At 47.2% G+C, this 24,304-nt stretch overlaps 2 protein-coding genes across 2 annotated transcripts in view; both read left to right on the top strand.

Moving 5' to 3' along the window:
• The window catches only part of LOC136631802 (membrane-spanning 4-domains subfamily A member 4A-like), a 452,683-nt gene that overhangs the window by 220,446 nt on the left and 207,933 nt on the right, over positions 1 to 24,304 (top strand). The gene's annotated exons all lie outside the window — the stretch shown is intronic.
• The window catches only part of LOC136571976 (visinin-like), a 33,340-nt gene continuing 28,560 nt past the window's right edge, over positions 19,525 to 24,304 (top strand). The window contains exon 1 of the mRNA XM_066572598.1: positions 19,525 to 19,905. Within this exon, the coding sequence (XP_066428695.1) occupies positions 19,525 to 19,905 (381 nt within the window). The remainder of the gene's footprint in view (positions 19,906 to 24,304) is intronic.

The following is a 24,304-nucleotide window of genomic DNA, read 5'->3' as shown; positions in this document are numbered from 1 at the left end:
GAAAAATACCAAAAAATCGCTTGGTCCTCAACGCCAAAATAGGCCGTGTCATGAAGGGGTTAAAGCTGACGTTACATCAGCTGTGATGGGCAATGCAATGGGATATATTTATGTACCGCCGGTGGCTTCCTGGCACCCACCCATGCTGTCGGTCCACACGGAGTTGTAACTCCATGTGTCCACTTCTAAAGAACCCCAGTCTGACCGGGGCATGCAGTGTGGGCCGAAGCCCACCTGCATTTAATCGGACGTTACCTCAGCTGTGATGGGCACTGCAATGGAATACATTTATGTACAGCCGGTGGGTTCCAGGGAGCCACCCATGCTGTGGGTGCACACGGAATTCCCATTGCGGAGTTGTACCTGCCTGTGACTATTTATAAAAAAACGCGGTCTGACTGGGGCATGCAGACACCTTGACAGAATGAATAGTGTGTGGCACATAGGTTCCAATTGCTATGCCCACGTGTGCAGCTCCTGATGGCGGTGGCACAGGATTATATTTCTCATTGCTTCTGTACAGCATTGTGGGCTATCGCCCCGCCCCTTTTAAAGAGGGTCGCTGCCTAGCCATGCCAACCCTCTGCAGTGTGTGCCTGCTTTTCCTCTGGCAGACGCACTTATAAATAGACATGAGGGTGGTGTGGCATGAGTGCAGCTGAAGGCTGCGCAGGGACACTTTGGTGTGTGCTGTGGACACTGCGTCGTGCGGGGGGGGGGGGTTGGGCAGCATGTAACCCAGGAGAAGTGGCAGTGGAGTGTCATGCAGGCAGTGATTGTGCTTTGTTGGAGGTAGTGTGGTGCTTAGCTAAGGTATGCATTGCTAATGAGGGCTTTTCAGGAGTAAAAGTTGTTGGGAGGGGGGGGGGGGCCCACTCCTGCCGCTATTGTGGCTTAATAGTGGGACCTGTGAACTTGAGATGCAGCCCAACATGTAGCCCCTCGCCTGCCCTATCCGTTGCTGTGTCGTTCCCATCACTTTCTTGAATTGCCCCGATTTTCACAAATGGAAACCTTAGCGAGCATCGGCGATATACAAAAATGCTCGGGTCGCCCATTGACTTCAATGGGGTTCGTTACTCGAAACGAACCCTCGAGCATCGCGAAAATTTCCTCCCGAGTAACGAGCACCCGAGCATTTTGGTGTTCGCTCATCTCTACTAAGGATATAAACTTGTGTTTGGTGTCTTGTGCTACCTTTTTTGTGTCTTGCTAGAGTAGGGACTGCAAGACACGAGGAGCCCTGATCGCGGCCTTGCAGCTGAAGTTCATTAGCCAATGCACGAACCAATCCCTCGTCTTTATATTCAGTGTTATCGTCTGTTTTAGTGTGTGAGGTTGTGTGGTAAGTGTGTTTGTGCATTTGGTTTGTCCCTACTTGTCCTGGTTCCGTGTACCACCTATTCTGGGAGAGCCAGGGCCGAGGTTCCAGCGTGGGGCCGCCTTTATTGAGGCGATCGCTCTGCTTGTTAGGTACGGTCTTGCCATCTTCCCTTCAGCACAGGGTCAGTTTCTTCTTCTGTGTTTTGTATGCCAGTCTGTCGTTTTCCTCAGTCTGTCTGTATGTCAGTTGTTCTAATTCCCTGTCCTTTCGTCACGTTTGTGTGGACCCGGTGCTTATTTGCCCACATGAACATAACACAGACAATACATAACCCTAACACTAGTTCTCCCTAAGTCTTTCCCTGACGCTGACCCTAATATCAGACACCCCTGTCCTAGCGTGACCCTCAACTATCCCAAATGGAAACCCTATCTGAAACACTGTCTCTGACAGCACAAAATCACTAGGAGCCACAGACAAGAAAGTCAAACAAAGCTGAAACAAGACTAGGCAAATAGAAACAGGGAATGAGCAGGAAAAAACCCACAACGCTTGGAAACAAGGACTGCAACAATAGGATCAGGTGTTAAAATTCAGTGTCTCCAATCCTTCTTTACCCCAGCATCATCTTTCGGGGTAAAGTTGAGCTGCATCCATACACATTAGACGGTCATCCAGCCCACCGTTATTGGCAGGTTAGGACAACTAAAGCCTCTGGGTGAGAGGTTACAAACCCATACTGATGATGTAGAAAGGGGTTAAAGGGAACCTGTCTTCTACGCACATATACTAAGTTATGGTGCTGTTGGGGGACATGACAGGGAGTTGGGTGAGGTATTTTCAGAGTCCCATGCATGTGCTGTCCCATAGACTTGTATAGGAGAGTGCGCATACGGGACTCTGAAAAGAGTCAGATTTTTGTGGCATGCACCGACTTCAGAGGGGGACGCCGCTGGATTTCGGGAACTGATGAGTATAAAAAGTCCCTCACCCGGCTCCCTTAGTTTATGTGGGGATGTGACAGGTGCCCTTTAAATACATAACCTTTAATTATTTGGACGGTTACATTTCACTTTCTCAGTTACTACTCATCATTATTGGTAACTGGGTATTCGTCAAGTCTGTGCCGCACTTCCTGTCTTATTAGCCGCTGCATGCTGACCTGATTTCTATAGTTAATCCCTTGGAAGATCTCTGTCTCTGCTAAGCATCTCTTCATTTGCAGCCTGCACTAATGGAACTGCCCTCTACTATAAATCCAAGTAAAGCTTCTTTGCATATCTCAGGACAGACTGGCAAAGAGCACTAACATGATAAACCCACACAAAGGATATACAAGTCAAATTCATTAGGTGAGGGGATAAGACGCACGAAACACTTGAATAGTTTTTAGAATTAACTGGGAATCTTGGACTAGTTGGCCACTTCCACATGGCAGGGCTTTTATCGGTATATGTAAGCAGCGCTGGCCTTAGGCTAGATGTCACCATCTGCAGTATTATTTTTGGTGCCCCCAATCATAAGAAATAACTCTCTATGTATATATTGCACTGATGTTCTGCTTGTGCGGAAAGCAGCAAGATAGCAGCATACTAACACCAAAACAGCTGAGTGAATAAATACTGTACCAGAACCAAGCACATAAATAGAGCACTTCCACCACAACCAAGTTCAGTACATAAATATAGTACTAGAACTCACCTCAGTACATAAATACAGCACCACAACCAAGCTCAGAGCATTAATACAGCACCAAGCCCATAACAAATAGAGCACAAACCAACTTCAGTAAACACAATTCCAGAACCAAGCTCATGAGATGAATATAGAACTAGAACTAAGCTCATAAGATGAATATAGAACTAGAACTAAGCTCATAACATAAATATAGTACCAGAACAATCTCATTACATAAATACAGCACCACAACCAAGCTCAGAACATAAAAAAGCACCAGAACTAAGCTCATAACAAATAAATACAGCACAAACCAACTATAGTAAACAGATTTAATACCAGAACCAAGCTCATAAAATGTATACAGAAGTAGAACCAAGCTCATAACATAAATACAGTACCAGAACCAACCTTAGTACATAAACACAGAACTAGAATCAAGCAAATTACATAAATACAGCCCCAGAACAAAATAAAAAATATAAAATAACCACACTCCACGAACCAAGCTCAGTACATAGATACAATACCAGAACCAAGCTCAGTACATACATACAATACCAGAACCAAGCTCAGTACATAAATACAGTAGCAGAACTAAGCAGTTGTATTGCAGGTGCACTTTTAATCATCTGACAACGATGCCTCGGAATATTGGAAAGGAGGGGGTCGAGCCAGAAGAAGGAGGATACATGTAGCTTCACAAGACACTGCTTTATGGAGGAAGAAGGTCCTCCTACCGGGCGGACCTAAGAGGAGCGATCGCCACCGGCCTTGTTTGTAAGCCAAAACCAGGCATGAAGCATAAATAGAGGAAAGCTATAATGAACAGATTTGCACCTCCTCTCTTCTTTGGACCCTGTGAGGGAAATATATAAGTTCACCCAGCGAAGTCGGACAAATTCCATAAATTCTAGAGTTTATTTCGAGAGAAGTAAATGCTGAAGCTGTAGGGATTGATGAATAGTGCACAACTGCTGAGGTTTATTGTGCATTGTTAATTTGTATCATAAATCTGATTTATGTGGCCCCTGTGCGAGTGGTCTTGAGCCCAGTCATCCTCTGTGAATGTGTATAACTGTCAATGACTGTTAGGAGTCCAGTGTGGCTGTCTTATCAGTGATTGACAGTTATCTCTATATACATGACCATACAGAGATAGTAGTCAACCCTAAGCTTAGGACCTCCCACTGGACTCCGAAATATAGGATTGACAGAGATCTCTACATGGCTGTGCATAGACATATAGCTGTCAGTTGCTGAAAGGACCACATTCTGATCTCAGTGATTGACAGTTATCTCTCTATACACAAATCTCTCCTCCTTCTGGGCCCAGGAGTCCAGTGGGCGGTCCTATGAGTGACTGACAGCCTTCTCTATATAAGTGTACATACAGAGATAGTTGTCAGTTGTTGATAGGACCGCCCACTGGACTCCTGAGCCCAGAATGATTTCACATCTGTTATTCCAGTGGCCCCTATGGTAATAGCGCCTCCTCTCAGTGGCCCCAGTAGTAACAGTGTCCCTCTCAATGGTGCCAGTAATAATAGTGCACTCCTTAGTGGCCCCTGTAGTAATAGCGTGTCACAGATGCTTAAAGACCTCTGATGCCCCCATAGGGCCTGCCACAGAACAGACAGCCATATGTGATGCTGCCCCCTCTGCTAATAGGTGTACGTACAGAGTGCAAACAGATCTTTGGGAGGAGTCAGCTCATCGCTTCAATGTGGCAACTGGAGTGTCTGTAATCAGTTGGAATAGGTCAGCTGGCTTGTAGGGAAGCTGCCCACCCCGAGGTTCAACACGGCTGCCTAATTATTTTCTACAAGCCATTAATATAGCTGTAAAATATAATTACTGACACCAGGCTTCAGGCTGAACTACCAGCTGGTACAGCTGCGGCACCGCGGGCGGGTTCGTGCGGTACCCTGGTTGGGAATCACTGGATTAAACAAATACTTATAAGTACACATAGCCATTAGCTTTACGATGATTATCAACTGAAGAGGGACACATCATCACTCCCCGTGCCCATAAATGCCAACCAGGCCCGTCCCCCTAACCATCACAGTTCTCCACACCTGTAATTGCTCCCTTTGGCATCTCCACTCCCGACACCTATCAAGGCTCCCTGTGCCCATCACCACTCCCTGTGCCCATCACCACTCCCTGTGTCCATCACGGCTTCCTGTGCCCATCACCATGTCCTGTGCCCATCACCATGTCCTGTGCCATCACCACTCCCTGTGCCCATCACCACTCCCTGTGCCTATTACCACTCCCTGTGCCCATCACAACTCCCTGTGCCTATCACCACTCCCTGTGCCCATCACTGCTCTCTGTGCCTATCACCACTCCCAGTACCCATCACCGCACCCTGTGCCCATTACCACTCCTCACGCCCATCTTATATAGTGCTCTGCTTAAGTTTAGTTCTGTAACGAGCTTAGTCCCTAAAGGTTAGTGCGGGGGAGCTGAACTCCTCACCTTAATGCGTCCGATGGATAAAGAGTGACATTAATTCCTCTTTAGTAACAGATCAATAAGGACAAGGAGATTAAGCATGTGGTGCTGCAAATTAAAGCTAAAGCAGGACTTTTGTAATTGCATTTACAAGGATGCCAGACCGCCAATTGCCCAAAGTACGTCACCACGAGTAAGTGGGCGATACACGTGATCTGCGCTGCTAAGAGCCGGCCGCACGTCGGGGCCCATTTACTAAGAACGGTATTTCCTAATCTGGTCTAAGTAAACTTTGCCCCAGTTTCAGTGTGACACATGTACGCTGGCTGTGTGCGGCTTGTATGGAGGGGGCTCAGAAGCCACGCTCATGCCATACGCAGCAGATGGCGCCACGACTGGAGGTAACTGCGATCTCAGTCATTAATGATTTAGATGCCGTTATCAATTCTAATAGCGACATTTAAATGGCCAGCAGAGAGCCCCCTCCCCCGCCCGCTGCTATGGAATCATAGAATGATAGAGTTGGAAGGGTCCTCCAGTGTCATCGGGTCCAACTAAATCATCCCAGACAGACATGTGTCCAGCCTTTGTTTGAAGAATTTCATTGAAGGAGAACTCCCCACCTCCCGTGGCAACCTGTTCCACTCATTGATTCCCCTCACTGTCTAATATCTAATCTGTGTCCTCCCTTTCAGTTTCATCCCATTGCTTCTAGTCTTTCCTTATGCAGATGAGAATAGGGCTGATCCCTCTGCACTGTAACAGCCCTTCAGATATTTGTAGACAGCTATTAACATTCCCACCCTCTGCACTGTAACAGCCCTTCAGATATTTGTAGACAGCTATTAACATTCCCAGATCCTTTAACCGTTCCTCATAGGATGTGATTTGCAGACCGCTCACCATCTTGGTAACTCTTCTCTGAACTTGCTCCAGTTTGTCTATGTCTTTTTTAAAGTGGGGTGCCCAGAACTGGACACAGTATTCCAGATGAGGTCTGACTAAGGAGGAGTAGAGGGGGATAATGACCTCACGTGATCTAGACTCTATGCCTCTCTTAATACATCCCAGAATTGTGTTTGCCTTTTTGGCTGCTGCATCACATTGTTGACTCATGTTCAGTCTATGAGCTATTAGTATACCCAAGTCTTTTTCACATGTATTACTGCTTAGCCCAATTCCGCCCATTCTGTATGTGCTTTTTTCCTTTTTCTTGCCCAGATGTAGGACTTTGCACTTCTCCTTGTTAAATACCATTCTGTTAGTCGCTGCCTGCTGTGCAAGCTTTTCTAGATCTTTTTGAATACTTTCCCTCTCTTCCCTAGTGTTAGCTATCCCTCCTAGCTTTGTGTCATCTGTAAATTTGATCAGTTTCCCATCAATTCCCTCCTCCAGGTCATTCTTCCACTTGGATGTGCAGCCATTTATGACCACTCTTTGAGTACGATCACTCAGCCAGTTGTAATTCCACCTAACAGTTGTCTTGTCAATCCCATATTTGGTCATTTTTTTCATTAAGTATGGTATGAGATACTTTGTCAAATGCATTACTAAAGTCAAGATATACTATATCCACCGCATTTCCCTGATCAACCCAGTCGGTGATTCTATCATAGAAGGAAAATAGATTAGTCTGGCATGACTTGTTTGTTACAAACCCATGCTGGCTCTGGTTAATTACTCCATTTTAATCCAAGTACTTGCTTACATGCTGTTTAATAATTTGTTCAAAGATGTTTCCCGGTATAGAAGTCAGGCTCACAGGCCTGTAGTTTCCTGGATCCACCTTCTTGCCTTTTTTGAAGATAGGGACAACATTTGCCCTTTTCCAATCTTTTGGTACTTCTCCTGTTCTCCAGGAATTGTCAAAGATTATGGTGAGTGGTTCAGCAATTACCCCTGCTGCTTCCTTTAGTATCTTAGGATGTAATTCATCGGGACCTTGAGACTTGCATTCATGTAAGTTAGCTAAGTGTTCCCTCACCATCTCTCTGCTTATAGGTAGCCTGCATTCTTTTATTCCCCCAATAGCACAGGGAAGATCAGTTGATGTTCCATCTACTTTCTAAGATAAAACAGATACAAAATAGGAATTTAAAAGTTCGGCCTTCTCAACATCATTCTTAACCAATTCACCATTTTCATCCTGTAAGCATCCAATAGCATCTTTCACGTTTCCTTTGCTTTTGACATATTCCCCCAAATTCTCTTTCATTGCTTTTGGCCTCTGTTGATTATCAGCTTTAGCTTTTCTGACACTTGCCCCACAGTTTCTGCAGACCGCATTATATTCTTCTTTAGATATCCCCCACTCTTTCCATTTGATAAACATATTTTTCTTCCTCTTTAACATGTGTACAAGTTCTGTGTTCATCCATCCTGGTCTCTTTAAATGCTTCCCATTCTTCCTTCTTTTAGGGATTGGTAACAATTGTGCTTTGAGAATCTCATTTCGCAATATTTCCCAACCTTCTTGGACATTTCTGTCCTTATAGACATCCAGCCATTGGATTCTTCTTATCCTTTTTCTGAGATCATTAAAATTTGCCTTTCTGAAATCCAACCTTGAGGTCTGAGTTTTCTCAGGTCTTCCTCCCCTTGTTATCCAACCTCCAAGGATATCATGATCACTGCCTCCTGAGGTCCCAGCCACCATTACTCCCTCAACCATTCCCTCCCTGTTGGTAAGAATTAGGTCCAAGATAGCAGATCCCCTTGTTTTCTCTTCGACCTTTTGGAAGATAACGTTGTCAGCAAAAGCGGATAAGAATCTGTTGGATCCATTACTTTTACCTGCCAGACCATTTGTACATCATGGCAGCCTGCGGACTTGTAAAGGGCACAAGGGATGCCATGGCTCTTTGTCTGTTAAGCCTGATAGATTGCCAATAGTTGATCTGGAATCCGCCACTCAGGACTCTGGCTGATCGGTTGATTGGACGCCCGCTGTCAGCGCCGTAACACACAGGGGTGCAGAGTGGAAACTGCTGCCCCAACTCTCTAAAATCAATAGCAGCTGCACCTGCAGTTACAAATGTCAGCCACTACACAGAGGTCGGAGCCACAGCTTCCACTCCATACTAAGAACAAGTAAAAGTGAAAATCGTTGTGTCTAAATCAGCCTTTAGAAACTAATTGCATGGGAAGATGCAGCGCGGGGTAATGGAAATAACTGCGCCTTTGTTTAGTTGATCAGATCCTCCAATGCGGAGAAGAGCGGGTTTACTATATCCTGTCTGAGGGTGCCTTTACACGTAGCGGAAAATTCCGCAGCAAATTCCATAGCGTTTCCATATCCAAAAACAGAGTCTAAATCTGCAGTATTGCTGTGGAGTTAGACTCAAAATCAGTTGAAATGGTATCACCTGACCAGCGGCGCTGCGCGCTCTATAGACCGCCTAGTGCCGGAGAGCGCTGACAGTGTACAGGCTAGGGAGGTGCAAGGAGCGTCGTATCTTCTGCAGTTAGATGCGGCTGTGCAGCTGATTTCGAGTAACAATTTGCAACAATAGTGCAGATTTTGACTCCGTTTTTTATGTGCAATTGTGGCGGAATTTTCGGCAAAATCTGCTCTGAAAATTCCGTATCATTTCCACCACTTATAAACGTACTCTAAGGCGGCTTTCACATGGCTAAGAAAATTACGATTTGTTTCAATTGCAATTTGTGCGTTGCGAGACACCTTACCGATTGTTCTCAACGGGGATGGGAAAAACATTGCATGCCATGTGAGCTGCACGCAATCTGAGGTTTCCCATTGAAAATGGGAAACAGTTGTTGATCCTCCATTGCGGTGAAAGCTGCGCCATTGGATCGCTGCTTCCTTGAAGTGATGCACACTGGCTCTGCTGAACGCTACATCTGGCACATTTTCAGTCTAGTCTAAGTTTATACCATCTGTTTCATTTACACCAGATTTTGCAAAAAAAATACTGGAGCAATTTTTGGTGCATTTAGGCCACGCCCCTTTCCACAAAACCAAGTTCAATTTTCAGACATGTTGAAAAATGTGTCTAAAAGTTTCTAAAACCCATCATAAATGTGCTGCAAACCCGTGAGACGGTTCTCTGGTGTCATTTGTGCCAGCAAACGGACAAATATTCAATAGTAAATCTGCTGCGTTGTTTTCTCTGCGCTTCCTACGCGGTATGTAAATTAGAGGTAAAGTGTCCGGTGGGTGGTTCACCTCGTGTATTTGTCCCTTCTCAGCCCTAAACCGCAGCCCCCCAGTGACGGATCTCAGTGCCGAAGAGCTGGCTGCTTACTTCAAAAAGAAAATTGATGACATCCATCAGGAAATAACTTCCCAACCCCAGACTAGCCCTGACCCTAGTCTTGTCAGCACTGCATCTAGCTCCTGCTCACTAGCTGTACTCAGACCAGCAACAGAGGAAGAAGTCTCCAAATTGCTCTTCTCTGCTCGCCCCACCACCTGCGCTAGCGACCCCCTCCCTCACACCTCCTCTGTTCCTTCTCCCCAGTGGTCATCTCCCATCTCACCACTATATTCAACCTCTCTCTGACCTCTGGCATCTTTCCCTCTTCTTTCAAACATGCCATCATATCCCCACTGCTAAAGAAGCCGACTCTGGACGCGACTGATGCTGCCAACTACCGACCCATCTCAAACCTCCCCTTCATCTCCAAACTATTAGAACGGCTGGTTTAGTCCCGCCTTGTAAGCTACCTATCAGAGCACTCTCTCCTAGACCCCCTACAGTCTGGCTTTCGACCTCAACAATCGACAGAAACTGCCCTTACAAGGGTATCCAATGACCTACTGACAGCCAAATCGAGGGGCGATTACTCCCTACTGATCCTCCTCGACCTCTCCGCAGCATTTGACACTGTTGACCACAAACTTCTCCTCAGTATGCTACGCTCCATTGGCCTAAAGGACACTGCTCTCTCCTGGTTCTCTTCCTACCTATCTGACCGCTCTTTCAGTGTCTCCTTTGCTGGCTCTACCTCCCCTCCTCTTCCCCTTGCTGTTGGGGTCCCCCAGGGCTCTGTCCTCGGCCCCCTTCCTTTCTCTATCTACACAGCCCCTATTGGACAAACCTTCAGGAGATTTGGCCTCCAATACCACCTCTATGCTGACGACACCCAGCTATATACCTCTACCCGTGACATCTCTGCACCTTTACTCCAAAACATCACTGTCTGTCCGCTGTCTCTAACATTATGTCCTCTCTCTACCTAAAACTAAACCTCTCTAAAACTGGCCTGCTGGTATTTCCACCCTCCAGTAACCGACCTCCTCCTGACATCTCCATCTCAGTCTGTGGCGCTACCATAACTCCTAGACCACATGCCAGCTGCCTTGGGGTCATATTTGATTCTGATCTCTCTTTTACCCCCTACATCCAATCTCTGGCCCGAACTTGTCAGCTGCACCTCAAGAACATCGCAAGAATCCGCTCTTTTCTCACCGTGGACACGCTAAAAACGCTTACTGTTGCCCTCATCCACTCCCGGCTCAATTATTGCAACTCGTTGCTGATCGGCCTCCCCTGCACCAGACTCTACCCTCTCCAATCCATCCTGAATGCGGCAGCCAGGCTCATCTTCCTGTCCAGCCGCTACTCGGACGCCTCTGCCCTGTGCCAGTCACTGCACTGGCTGCCCGTTAAATACAGAATTCAATTTAAACTCGCCACCTTCATCCACAAAGCCCTCCACAGCACAGCGCCCCCCTATATCGCCTCCCTCATCTCAATCCATCAGCCAGCCCGGGCTCTCCACTCTGCTAACGAAACCAGACTGAGCTCCCCTCTAATTCGAACTTCTCATTCCCGCCTCCAAGACTTCTCCAGAGCAGCACTGGTCCTCTGGAACGCACTACCAAAGGCTACCCGAGCAATCCAGTACTCGCAGAACTTCAGGCGTGCTCTAAAAACGCACCTCTTCAGGGAGGCATACCACATTCCCTAAACAAACCTCTATGTACCCCCCTGATAACATGCTCCCTGACCTACTGACTGCAATCCCTGGTAGCCATCATAAACCGCTCCTGCAGTCATACCGATTCTGCCGTCACACGGCTAAATGTCTGACCCTTGTCTATGTGTATAGCACCCCTCACTCTCCACCTCCCCATACCTGCACATCTCCAGCCCCTTTACCTTTTGTATCACCCCATTACTTGTAGTATGTAAGCTCGTTGGAGCAGGACCCTCACCCCTATTGCTTCCATCAATTGATTACTATGTAACCGTGGTTCTGTAATGTTTGTACTTTTGTCTTTCTGTATTCCCCCGTCTCTGTAAGCGCTGCGGAATATGTTGGCGCTATACAAATAAAGTTTATTATTATTATTATTTGTCTGGGCTCTCTTCCCCCTTGTTTCTGTAAAACGTGCCCATTCATGTTCTTCATTGGTATCTCCAGCTCAGGCAGCCAGTGATAACGGCCGTATTTATGAATATTGGCTATAACTTCGCCAATTCTCATTAGAAATTGACAGTCTTAAATTGTGCCAAATTTACAAAGGTGGCAAGCGGACTTCCAAATTTAGAATAATTTACACTGCACCAAAAATAGGATAGATGCGCCAATGTTCGCATAGCAGTGGCCGTGCACCAAAAATGCACCAATGTGTACTCTGAAATATGTTTTGCACCACAGATTAAATTCTGCTTTATATTACTATTACAAAAAAATAGTCAATTGTTTAATTACTGAAGTTAACATATAAAATGGGAGCAAATACGTGAAAAAACCACCCGATCCGTGCAGTGTATTTTGCACCACAAAACATGTCAGTTCTCCCATTACATTACTACGTGCGCCTAAATTGCACAAATTTATATTCTGAAATATGTTTTGCTCCCAAAGTTTTGTTCTGCATCATCTACTAATGTGATATAATTAGTCAACAGTCAAAATAATAACAATAAAACAAAAAATGAGGGCAAAAATCCGCCATTAGGATCACCACACAGAGGTACGTGATTGTTACACCCACATGAATGATGTGCGGGGTGCACCTAGGCTAAGCCGTCTCCTTAAGTAACTTTTGCCGCCAGAGTGTATGTGGAGTGATTCCTGTCTTTTACCTCCTCCGAAATATACTTAAAGGGGTTGTCCCGCGAAAGCAAGTGGGGTTATACACTTCTGTATGGCCATATTAATGCACTTTGTAATGTACATCGTGCATTAAATATGAGCCATACAGAAGTTATTTACTTACCTGTTCCGTTGCTAGCGTCCCCGTCTCCATGGTGCCGTCTAATTTTCAGCGTCTAATCGCCTGATTAGACGCGCTTGCGCAGTCCGGTCTTCTCCCTTCTGAATAGGGCCGCTCGTGCCGGAGAGCTGCTCCTCGTAGCTCCGCCCCATCACGTGTGCCGATTCCAGCCAATCAGGAGGCTGGAATCGGCAATGGAACGCACAGAGCCCACGGTGCACCATGGGAGAAGACCTGCGGTCCACCGTGGGTGAAGATCCCGGCGGCCATCTTCGCAAGGTAAGTAAGAAGTCACCGGAGCGTGGGGATTCGGGTAAGTACTATCCGGTTTGTTTTTTTTTAAACCCCTGCATCGGGTTTGTCTCGCGCCGAACGGGGGGGCTATTGAAAAAAAACAAAAACGTTTCGGCGACCCCTTTAATGTCCAGGATAGGTGACATATAGATAATGTGGACTATAGGGTCGCATGGTTCCTGTGTATTTTTCTTCCAACCTCTGAGCTTCTGATTGTAACTTCTACAAGTGAATGATACCTGTAACTACCCAGTAAACCAAGTTTAATGAAAGTAAAGTTTTACCAGGCCTTAACCGTTCCTGAGGACCCAAGGTATGATGTACAAGTCTCTGTGTTGTTACTCCGCCGCCTAGATTAACGGTGTGTAGAAACGGTGGCGTTACGACGTGATATCTACGACTACCCCTCTCATCCTGAGGACTACTGACCCAATCCTCTGCTGCGGTAACTCCCTAAGAGTTTGTAAGTGCCACCGTGACAGGTCCATGTACTACACCCTCCCAACTCCAGCCGTATACATGGGGAGAGAGCCATTACCCTGCAGTATCCCACACTGGGGTGTTGCAGAAGCTGCCGCGGCCACCCTGTGAGATTATACATCACTTTTACAGGACTGGGCGTCACAGCAGCATCTGGTGGCCTTGGTGATGGCTCCGCCTTCATGTCAAGATTGGTTGGGCGTCCCAGAGGGATTTCTGGATGCTGCGCAGTTTCCATATTGCATTGGGGCGCTAGACGGCAAACACATCCGTGTTAAATATCCGCCGCACTCAGGGTCCCGGTATTTCAATTACAAGCAGTACTTCTTGTTGGTGCTGTTGGCGGCTGCTGATAGTAACTATCAATTTCTGCTTGTGGATATCGGGGCCTACGGAATCGCTGCGATTGTTCGTATCTTCAGGGCTTCCAAAATGGGTGAAGGACTTTGTGCTGGCCAGACCTCCCTGCCAGAATCACAGATCTTTCCTGGCTCTTCAGGTCCACCTGCCCATTTGTCATTGTGGCGGATGAGGGATTTGGCCTGGCGAATCATGTTCTATGTCCCTTTGCTTGCAGGACATGGACACCAGGAGGCGGGTGTTTAATTACAGATGTGCCCGACGTTTCATGAGTGTGCCTAGTGTAGAGTTTTACACAATGCGCTTCAGCTGAAGCCTTACAATGTGTGTGCAGTAATCAGAGCCGGCGCGGACCTACATAACTATTGTCAGGACGATGATGCTGGTTGGAATGCAGAAGAGGCTAAACCTGCAACTCTACCCGAGGAAGTTGTGGATGACCCCAGGCTGCAGCGCAGACCAGCGGCATCAGCTCTCCGAGTCAGGGACATCTTCCAGGACTACTTTCTGAGTCCTCAGGGAGCCGTTCTCTGGCAGATGGACTATGTGCAAAGGAAGCAGATGAACTGTTCTCTCCAAACGGCATTATTTTTTTTAAGCCGCTGTGCTTCCTTTTTTGCTTTTAGCTAGATACTTATTGGCACACATGGTACTGGTTTATCTTGACGCCACCAGAAGCTAGGGGGTTGACGGGGCTTCCATGGAGGAACGCCCCTGTAACACCCCCGATTGGCGGAATCTAACAAGGTCCTGCAATGGATTACGGGCAAAAAATAGTGATCCGCAGCTCTGCTGGACCCCTGTAACCCGGCTCTGTGTGACAGTGGCGCCACTGTTGGCTCCCTGCTTCAGGAAGGATGCGGTGCCTGTGTCTTACCCAGACCACTCCTCCCACGCTGTTAGCTGCCTGGGTCTCACATTCCCTGCTGTCCTCATGCAGTTCCCGCATTGTCCATCGCCGCTGTTGGATCTGTCATGAGGTCCTGCAGTCTGCGGGCACCATCTTTCACTGTGTCTTTCCACGGCACTGTTGGTTCTCTGCTGCCGGCCGCGAGGTGAAAGTGACAGGGTGGGGGAGGCCTGGCAGCCGCTGGTAACGCTGCCTCACAGCGCAGTGGCCTTCCTGCTTGCGAGCCTGGCAGACGCCAGTAAGGCCGCCTCACGGCTCTGTGGGCTCCCTGCTTGCGACCCCGCTCTGCGTTTCAACACAGAGGGGGGTGCAGCCTTCTGGGGCGCTGGCAGGGAGGGCCCTTGTACATGGGGCTGCGCTGTTGCAGCGGGGGCCGCTGTATGCATTTTAAATACATCGTTAGTGGGCTGCAAGGAGCTTCAGGCGACCCAGCTGTGCAGCCAATCAGGTGCAGGGGGCGTCACCCCCCTGTCAGTCTTGTCTCCACCAGGATTCCTGGTGGCACCAAGATACACCAGTACCGGCACCCATTTAGTTACCTTGTCATATATATATTCTAGGAGTCGGAGCTACAGATGAAACATTTCATAGCAACAGACATATAAACAATACCCACAGAACTGCCTGCGCTGGGGGGTCGTGGCGCTGTCCCCCCTACCCCCCTACCCCCCTAAGCCACCTCCTACTAGTGAGACTGCTTGACCTGCTGCTCCTTGTACTCACTCAGAGCGCCGAGCAGGGGCATAACTACAGTGGGTGCATGGGAATGCAGTTGCACCCGGGCCCAGGAGCCTTAGGGGGCCCATAAGGCCTCTCTTCTCTATTCTGGGAGCCCAGTACTTTAAAAAAAAGCATTAAAGTAGGGGGCTCTGTTAAAGATTTTGCACCGGGGCCCAGAAGCTTCAAGTTACGCCTCTGGCGCCGAGCGATGAGGAGCTCCGTCTGCCCTCCTCGAAGCATTATGGAAAATATAGGTGGTGAAAAATGCAGGATATAATATAAATGTCTGCTTCCAGGCAGCTGCAGACCTCATAGTGTCCGGCCAGGTGGCTGCAGACCTTATAGTGTCCGGCCAGGTGGCTGCAGACCTCATAGTGTCCGGCCAGGTGGCTGCAGACCTGATAGTGTCCGGCCAGGTGCCTGCAGACCTTATAGTGTCCGGCCAGGTGGTTGCAGACCTTATAGTGTCCGGCCAGGTGGCTGCAGACCTTATAGTGTCCGGCCAGGTGGCTGCAGACCTTATAGTGTCCGGCCAGGTGGCTGCAGACTTTATAGTGTCCGGCCAGGTGGCTGCAGACCGTATAGTGTCCGGCCAGGTGGCTGCAGACCTTATAGTGTCCGGCCAGGTGGCTGCAGACCTTATAGTGTCCGGCCAGGTGGCTGCAGACCTTATAGTGTCCGGCCAGGTGGCTGCAGACCTTATAGTGTCCGGCCAGGTGGCTGCAGACCTTATAGTGTCCGGCCAGGTGGCTGCAGACCTTATAGTGTCTGGCCAGGTGGCTACAGACCTTATAGTGTCCGGCCAGGTGGCTGCAGACTTTATAGTGTCCGGCCAGGTGGCTGCAGACCTTATAGTGTCCGGCCAGGTGGCTGCAGACCTCATAGTGTCCGGCCAGGTGGCTGCAGACCTGATAGTGTCCGGCCAGGTGCCTGCAGACCTTATAGTGTCCGGCCAGGTGGTTGCAGACCTTATAGTGTCCGGCCAGGTGGCTGCAGACCTTATAGTGTCCGGCCAGGTGGCTGCAGACCTTATAGTGTCCGGCCAGGTGGCTGCAGACTTTATAGTGTCCGGCCAGGTGGCTGCAGACCGTATAGTGTCCGGCCAGGTGGCTGCAGACCTTATAGTGTCCGGCCAGGTGGCTGCAGACCTTATAGTGTCCGGCCAGGTGGCTGCAGACCTTATAGTGTCCGGCCAGGTGGCTGCAGACCTTATAGTGTCCGGCCAGGTGGCTGCAGACCTTATAGTGTCCGGCCAGGTGGCTGCAGACCTTATAGTGTCTGGCCAGGTGGCTACAGACCTTATAGTGTCCGGCCAGGTGGCTGCAGACTTTATAGTGTCCGGCCAGGTGGCTGCAGACCTTATAGTGTCCGGCCAGGTGGCTGCAGACCTTATAGTGTCCGGCCAGGTGGCTGCAGACCTTATAGTGTCCGGCCAGGTGGCTGCAGACCTTATAGTGTCCGGCCAGGTGGCTGCAGACCTTATAGTGTCTGGCCAGGTGGCTACAGACCTTATAGTGTCCGGCCAGGTGACTGCAGACCTTATAGTGTCCGGCCAGGTGGCTGCAGACCTTATAGTGTCCGGCCAGGTGGCTGCAGACCTTATAGTGTCCGGCCAGGTGGCTGCAGACCTTATAGTGTCCGGCCAGGTGGCTGCAGGCGTGTGCGTAAGTTCCCATTTTTTCACTCATATCTGTGCATTTATCACAGGCATTTTTGCATCTCCATAGACTTCCAAAGGGGGCCTTTACTGTGTAAGGGCTTCAGATGGGCGTGACTTAGTCCAATTATGCAGCCGTGATAATCACGGACACAAGACGGGACGAAACAAACCAATGATTTCAATGGTTTTTAGCTTCACTAGCGGCATTCTCGCCCATCAATAGTACGGGTGGGAAATGTTAGAATGGCCCAAAAAAGAAAAAATTTTGTTTCATGCACAATTATGCTCAGTAGCAGCATGGCTTACTGCAACGCATATTTTATGGCCCCAACAGGTAATTGTGACCCACTCAGTGGCCCCAATAGTAATAGTACCACCCTTAAAGGCTCCAATAGTAATAATGCCCCCTAGTAGTGGTCCCAGTAGTAGTAGTGACCCTCATAGGAATAGTGTCTCTTTAGTTGCCCCTATAGTAATAATGACCCCAGTAGTAATAGTGCCCCTTTGGTGTCTATCGCATTAATAGTGTTCACTATAGCATTCACCCTTTATGCCCCAATAATAAAATGGCCCCCTTAGTGTTCTCAGTAATAGTGCCCCCTTAATGGTCCCAGCAGTATCCCCCTAGTGGTCCCAGTGGCCAGGAGGAGCGGTCACAGTCTCTGATTATATCAGCCACAGCCAAGCTGGTGCTACAGAGAGAGTGAAATACTTGATGCCATTGGGTTGCTGCCCGGGTGGAGATGCTCTCAGCTGATAATTATTTTTTACCAGCCATTGGCCTTTTGACTGGCCAAACTGGTGAGTCATCGGCCGGGTGGCATCCTTACAATACAGCTTCTGCAACAGTGACAAATGTCTCCATCTACTCGCCCATACACATGATCGTTCCACTCGGCTGAGCATTATGCATAGGGAGTTAATCCGCAGCCAGACAACTCTGACAGCTACTTATCTCTCAGGGAACCAAAGCATCAGATGTTGATATGCAGTGATTCCCAACTAGGGTGCAATGACACCATGAGGAGCTGTGGGAGCCTGCCCACTGCCACACCAGAGAGGCGCTCTCCCACTCAGGAAACTGATGGTGCATGCTGCACATCCACAGACTTACAAAAAAGTAAGTGTGTGAGTACTCATACCTCTCTCGGAGGTGGAAGAGAAGTTCAAGAAAACATATATTGTGGGGGGAGGAGGAGGAGAGAGGTTTGGGGCTTGTTGAAGGGTAGGATGTGATTATACTGTGAAGGGGAAGGATGGTGAAGTTTTAGATATGATTATACTGTAATTGGGGAGGTTTTTTTAGCCATTTTATGCAAAAAAAATTATTTGGTACGTCTGCCCCAAAGTAAAAAAACATCTCCAAGGATAAAAAGGTTGGGAAACACTGCTTTGGGGAGCCATCTGACCCTGCCGTTATCAGCAGCTTTGGGAGACTGAACTCTAATGTGTATGGAGTCCTTTAGCCACTAGCACATCCCTCTTGTTGCAGCTTACCTCTAGTGAGGACAATAGTATAGGGCATGTAAAATTTAACCTCATCTGTCGAGGAGAAATCAATCGGTCAACTGGTTCCATTTTGGTTGATGCTGCCAACCAGGGGCGTAACTATAGAGGGTGCAGGGGATGCGGTTGGACCCGGGTCCAGGAGCCTTAGGGGGCCCATAAGGCCTCTCTTCTCCATATTGGGAGCCCAGTACTATGAATAAACCATTATAGTTGGGGGCCCTGTTACAGATTTTGCATTGGGGCCCAGAAGCTTCAAGTTTTTCCTCTGTGCAGCATGGTTTAGGTATGGGTATGGGTACAGATACAGATAAAGGGGGGGGGGGCAGGTCACCTTTTGCATCAGGGCCCCTGAGCCTTTAGTTACGCCCCTGCTGCCAACCATTCTCTTATATGCATAGACTGCACATTCATAGTCGCAGCACTGCAGTGATTAACTCATTGGGGGGCTAATAATTATGTACATATACATCCGTAACAAATAATTTCCAGTCAAACAGTCCAGTGGGATCCAACGTTGGCTTCAGAAATATTGAGCTTACAGATAGAATTTTTTGTCTGAAGCATCTCACAACCAACCAAATGTTCTTATTTCCCAGCCGTAGCTCATACAGCAATGTGGGGACAGACAATGAGCATCTGGTGAACTAAAAGACACGGCTAAATCTGCTCAAGACTGAAATCCCCCTACGTTGAAGAGAGGCATGTCTCACTAAGCCCTTTCCTCATACAGTCCGGTCAGGTAGGGAGGCGTGGGCTGGCCGTCTGTCATCTGATGTAATAATGAACTTAAGAGTGTATAAAAGATGAAGCTCGGACACGTAACATCTTTACTTCAAAGCCGATCGGTGGAAGTATCTCTGGTTGTCAACATTTAACCAAACACAAAATTGTTGTAGCCACCACCAAAAACAAAAAATAGGTTGAGTGAAGCGTCCGGCATGGGAAACAGTAAAAGCGGAGCCCTATCTAAAGAAATTCTCGAAGACTTAAAGTCGAATACAAGGTATTCAGAGGAGGAACTTTGCAAGTGGTACGACAGTTTTAAGAAACAATGTCCAGATGGCAAGATCACTCGCCCAGACTTCGAGAAAATCTACACCAATTTTTTTCCAAATTCTGATCCCAAAACCTACGCCAGTCATGTTTTCCGCAGTTTTGACACAAATGATGATGGCACGCTAGACTTCCGGGAATACATCATTGCTCTTCACCTCACCTCTTCTGGAAAAACCAGTCTCAAGTTGGAATGGGCATTTTCTTTGTTTGATGTTGACAGGAACGGTGAAGTCAGCAAAGTTGAAGTCCTTGAAATCATTACAGTAAGTCGATATTTTGCATTCTTTAAGATATAGTTGTGCTGTTTGACAGATCATGCTCGAAGGGTTTGTTCACATCTATGCTATAGCTTTCATTTAGAGCCATGACAACCAAACCGGATCTGGTGTTGAATGGATGCCAAGGACTTTCGATGGACTCTTGATGGAACTTATTGGCTTATCATAGGCTCTATCAGTTTTCCATCAAGGTTTGGCTATTCTTGCTGTCAAACATACTGTACCCCTTGATGAAAACCTAAAAACAGTTGTGTGAGCAGAACTAAAGGGGTTGCACGGTGGACAATGTGTAGGAGGAGACCATTCGATGGCTAGTAAATTCCTATGATATTGAAGATTTCATGGTTGAAATTATATTTGGGTCAAATGTTCACTATGACTAAGGCTGACCATACAAATTAGGAAATTGCCAATCGAGCCTCCCGATTTTGCGGGACCAGTTGCCTAATGTTAATCTAATGTTTATGGGGGTATCCCAAGTTTTCCCCAACGGCAGATGGTGGGGGAAAGAGCTATGCTGTTCAATTTCAATATGCCTAACCCTTTTCATCTCGGGGGAGATAAGAACACCACCAGAGGTGTCTGGCAGCTCGTATTCCCCTCTCCGCATTCGGGAGGGATAGCTGTCAAGCAAACCACTATTTGGCTAAGAGCTACCTAAAGTGTATGGCCAGCTTATGGGCTACAACAGACCTAAGATTGAGAATGTACATGCAGTCTATAGATAAGCAAGGCAAGTAAACCCCAGCATTCCTTAGCATAGCAGGATGGTCTATTGACTTCCACAAGGTTCATTGTATTTCCCAGTCATTCACTAACCCTTATACCCGACCCTACGTGGAGCAGCATAGACGTAGCTTGGAGAGAAAAGCTTCACACTCCCACTATTAAATCTCAGACTCAATTGTTTCTGACTTCCTCCTATCCTAAATGATTACTTATATCTGCCAATGTGTTTCTTCACTCCTATACTTGAAGCGCATCGTCCGAGTTCATAATAACTGCTGGGGCATTTCTATGTATGCATACTATAGACACCATTGGATGCTGTGCTGGTGACAGTAGTGCAGCCCATAGCGCTAATGTATGGTCCTACAATACACACTCTTAAGTATGTATTCACTACTGGTGTAGGAAAATGAAGATACTTTCAGCTGAAGGCTATTTCTTCTGACCCCCCCCCCCCCCATGTACACATGCTTTGCTCAGCTGAGTATGTATGTGTTCTGAATGGAAAGAGGGACGTAAGCCAAATCTGTGGCACCTGTGCCAGCAGCTTATCTCCCATGTGAGCAGATGATGGACCATGTTGAATTTCAACATGCCCAATCTTACATCTGCTGTCGGGGAAGATTTGGTATGCCACAATATATATTAGTTAGTCTACTGACCCGACCTTAATCGGAGGGTTTAGCTGGTATTCATCCAGAACATGGAAGAAGTACAAAACTTTCCATTATACTTTTTCTCTGTAGGTTCTACTCCTGGTTTTGGCTTACAAATGCTGATGCAAAATACTGAGCAGAATACTGCAGTGTGAAATTGGTCTAACATTGACTAAATATACAAAAATAAGAAAGGTTTTAGCTACATCATTCTGTATTTCTACAGTGTATCTCTGTGCAAGACTTGGGGTACCCATAGACATTAGATAGCTGTTGGCTGAATGCTCATTCGACTGATGGCTATCTTGCCCGGCAACCAATACACATGAACCTAGGCTTGGCCAAGCATACATGTGTTCTGAATACAAAGTGGAAGGTCGCCAGTGCCAAATTGGCTTACTTGCCCAAAAATAAAAGAATTGAACAGTTGAAATCTTATCACCTTGTCATCTGTCATTAGGGAAGTATTGGGAGGCGACCATACACATTTGATGATCAACTGCTCCCACTGAAATTGTCGAGTTCAGATGAGTTATGTCTAATGTGCATGGTCAGCCCCTGGCGTCAGCTTATCTCCTGTTTGAGCAAAGGATGGGGCATGTTGAATTTCAACATGCCCAATCTTACATCTGCTGTCGGGAGAGAGTCGGTACACTACCATACATATTAGTTAGTCTACTGGTCCAACCAAAATCAGAGGGCTTGGCTGGCATTCATCTAATATGTATGACCCCCATGAGTCCAAAACATGGGAGAGGGCCCTTTTATTTTTGGGTTGACCATCGTGCTTCTTTGCCATATCTTTACTTGGCCCGATTCAGAATCTATGCGCCCCTAACAATTATTCCTACCCCATCATTGTCGGTAGCACATCCCCTTTCACTTGGGGAAATGTGGTGCCGAGAACAATAATGTTTTTGCTAAATAAAATCTACTATCCGCCGACGAGGCTGATTGGGTGTGAAGACTCCTTACAATGTCCTTGTCATTAGAAGCAGCGATCGTCAAGGTTTCCCGTTGTCTAGTGACATTCCGCAGTCCTTTCAGCCTCTAATCACTGGCCCCTTATTCTTCACTTCTCTCTGACTACATACAACTATCAGCAGTCCATCTGTATCCAGCTCTAGACTCCTTCCTGAATCCTTTCTCAGGCGCTACCCTTACGTCTCGGGCGCTCCTTGTAAGTATATCGATATGAATAGGCAATTGTAAATAGGGAGTCAACCTTTTCCTGTGCATGTAAACTAATTTGAATGCCAGGAGCCTATTTCCTTACACATACACATTCACAGGCGAGTGATTGAGATAAGATGCGATCTGACTGCAGGAACAATGCTCTCATTAGCCAACAATAAACACGGCGGGACTTTTTGGAGTTGGGAATACGAGTAATTAGTAAAATCCGAGTGAAACCGATACGGCATCACATCATCTACAGATCTTCATACTGCAATACGTACCAGGCTCAGTACAGTTTGGTGTAATACCTTCCTCTTGTCTATTCAGCCATATACAGATAATCTTAGTGAAGCAATTACTGGTTTTAGCAATTAAAGGGAACCTGACATCTTGTATATGCAGTCCTATATGCCAGCAGAATGTTATAGGGTAAGAGGAGATTGATATATAGATGTTGTGGGGAAAGTTTCAGTATAACTTCTACTTTATTCATTTACTGTAAATCCCTTCTCTTTTTATACTTAAGAGTCCAGTGGGCGGTCCTATCAGTGACTGACAGCCTTCCGTGTATAAGTGTACTTACAGAAACAACTCTTCAGCACTGATAGGACCTCCCACTGGACTCCTATCAGTGACTGACAGTTATCGCTACCTACACTGATACAGGGAAGGCTGTCAGTCACTAATAAAACCGCCCACTGGACTCCTAAATGATATAAATGAATAAACACCAGTTGCAATGAATCTTTTCCCACAAAACCATACATGAGTCTTCTCAGCATCTCCTGCTCTACAACTTATCGTTCACGGATCAGACATTGTGTTCAAATCGACAGGTTCTCTTTGGGGTATGGTCCCACAGGGGAGAAATGCTGTGGATTTTCCGCAGTGCAAAACAAAATCAAAATCTGCAGCATTGTTGTGGGAATTAATTAACCCTTTCCAATCCACTGTCTGACGTCTGAAGACATTCTGATTGAAGGCTTTAAAGCTCCGATGTCGGAAGACGGCCGGCAGGGTATTCTTACTGTATATTACTGGCCGCTCTGTTGTCAGGGGCCTCTCCAGCATGTCCCATACCGCAGTACTATCTCTAGCCAGCAGATGGCGCCATTGTATAATGGCAAAAAGATAAAGCCCCCTAGGAAACTTTGAATCCAAAATTGAATTGCAAAGGGTTAAGTATCAGCTGCAGGTGATTCCAGCAGCCACAGCGCTCCCCTCATCTTCAAATTCTTTGAACTATCAGCACAGCCTTTCTTCCGACACTTGGGAACCTCTGGTGGGCACCATGCTGCTCAGGTGATGCAGAAGTAGTATCACCTGACCAGCGGCGCTACGCTCACTAGAGGTCGCTGGGTGAAGGAAGCACTGACAGCGCAAAGAATTTAGAGGTGAGGGGAGCGCTGAGGCTGCTGAAATCACCTGCAGAAACTTGGTTGATTTCTAGTTGTATTCCACACAATGCTGCGGAGTTTGCAGCAGAAATTCTGCAGCATTTCTACCCCGTGTGAATACACCCTTAAGATGGTTTGACTGTCACTCAGTAGACTCTCTTTAAACTATGGCTCTTATTAGAGCTTTAAATCATTTTATGGGCAAAATGGCCTAATAGCTTCTGAAACTCCCAGCTGCAAGTTGGGAATGTGGGTGATTGGTCGAGAGAGATCATGTGGCCGACGCATGAAGGTTGGTTTTACACCATTAATTTTTTGGTTTTTTGAATGCTGCTGCTTTCTAGCAGTCTTTCATCAGCCTCTCCTCTTCCTGAAGCAAGGCTCTGGTTGTGTTATAGCTTCTCATGCAGTTTTTTTGAGCCA

The sequence above is a fragment of the Eleutherodactylus coqui genome, chromosome 6, assembly GCF_035609145.1.
Source record: "Eleutherodactylus coqui strain aEleCoq1 chromosome 6, aEleCoq1.hap1, whole genome shotgun sequence".
Lineage (NCBI taxonomy): Eukaryota > Metazoa > Chordata > Amphibia > Anura > Eleutherodactylidae > Eleutherodactylus > Eleutherodactylus coqui.
Note: the sequence above shows the minus strand (reverse complement) of the source record. Positions and strands in the feature narration are given on the sequence as shown.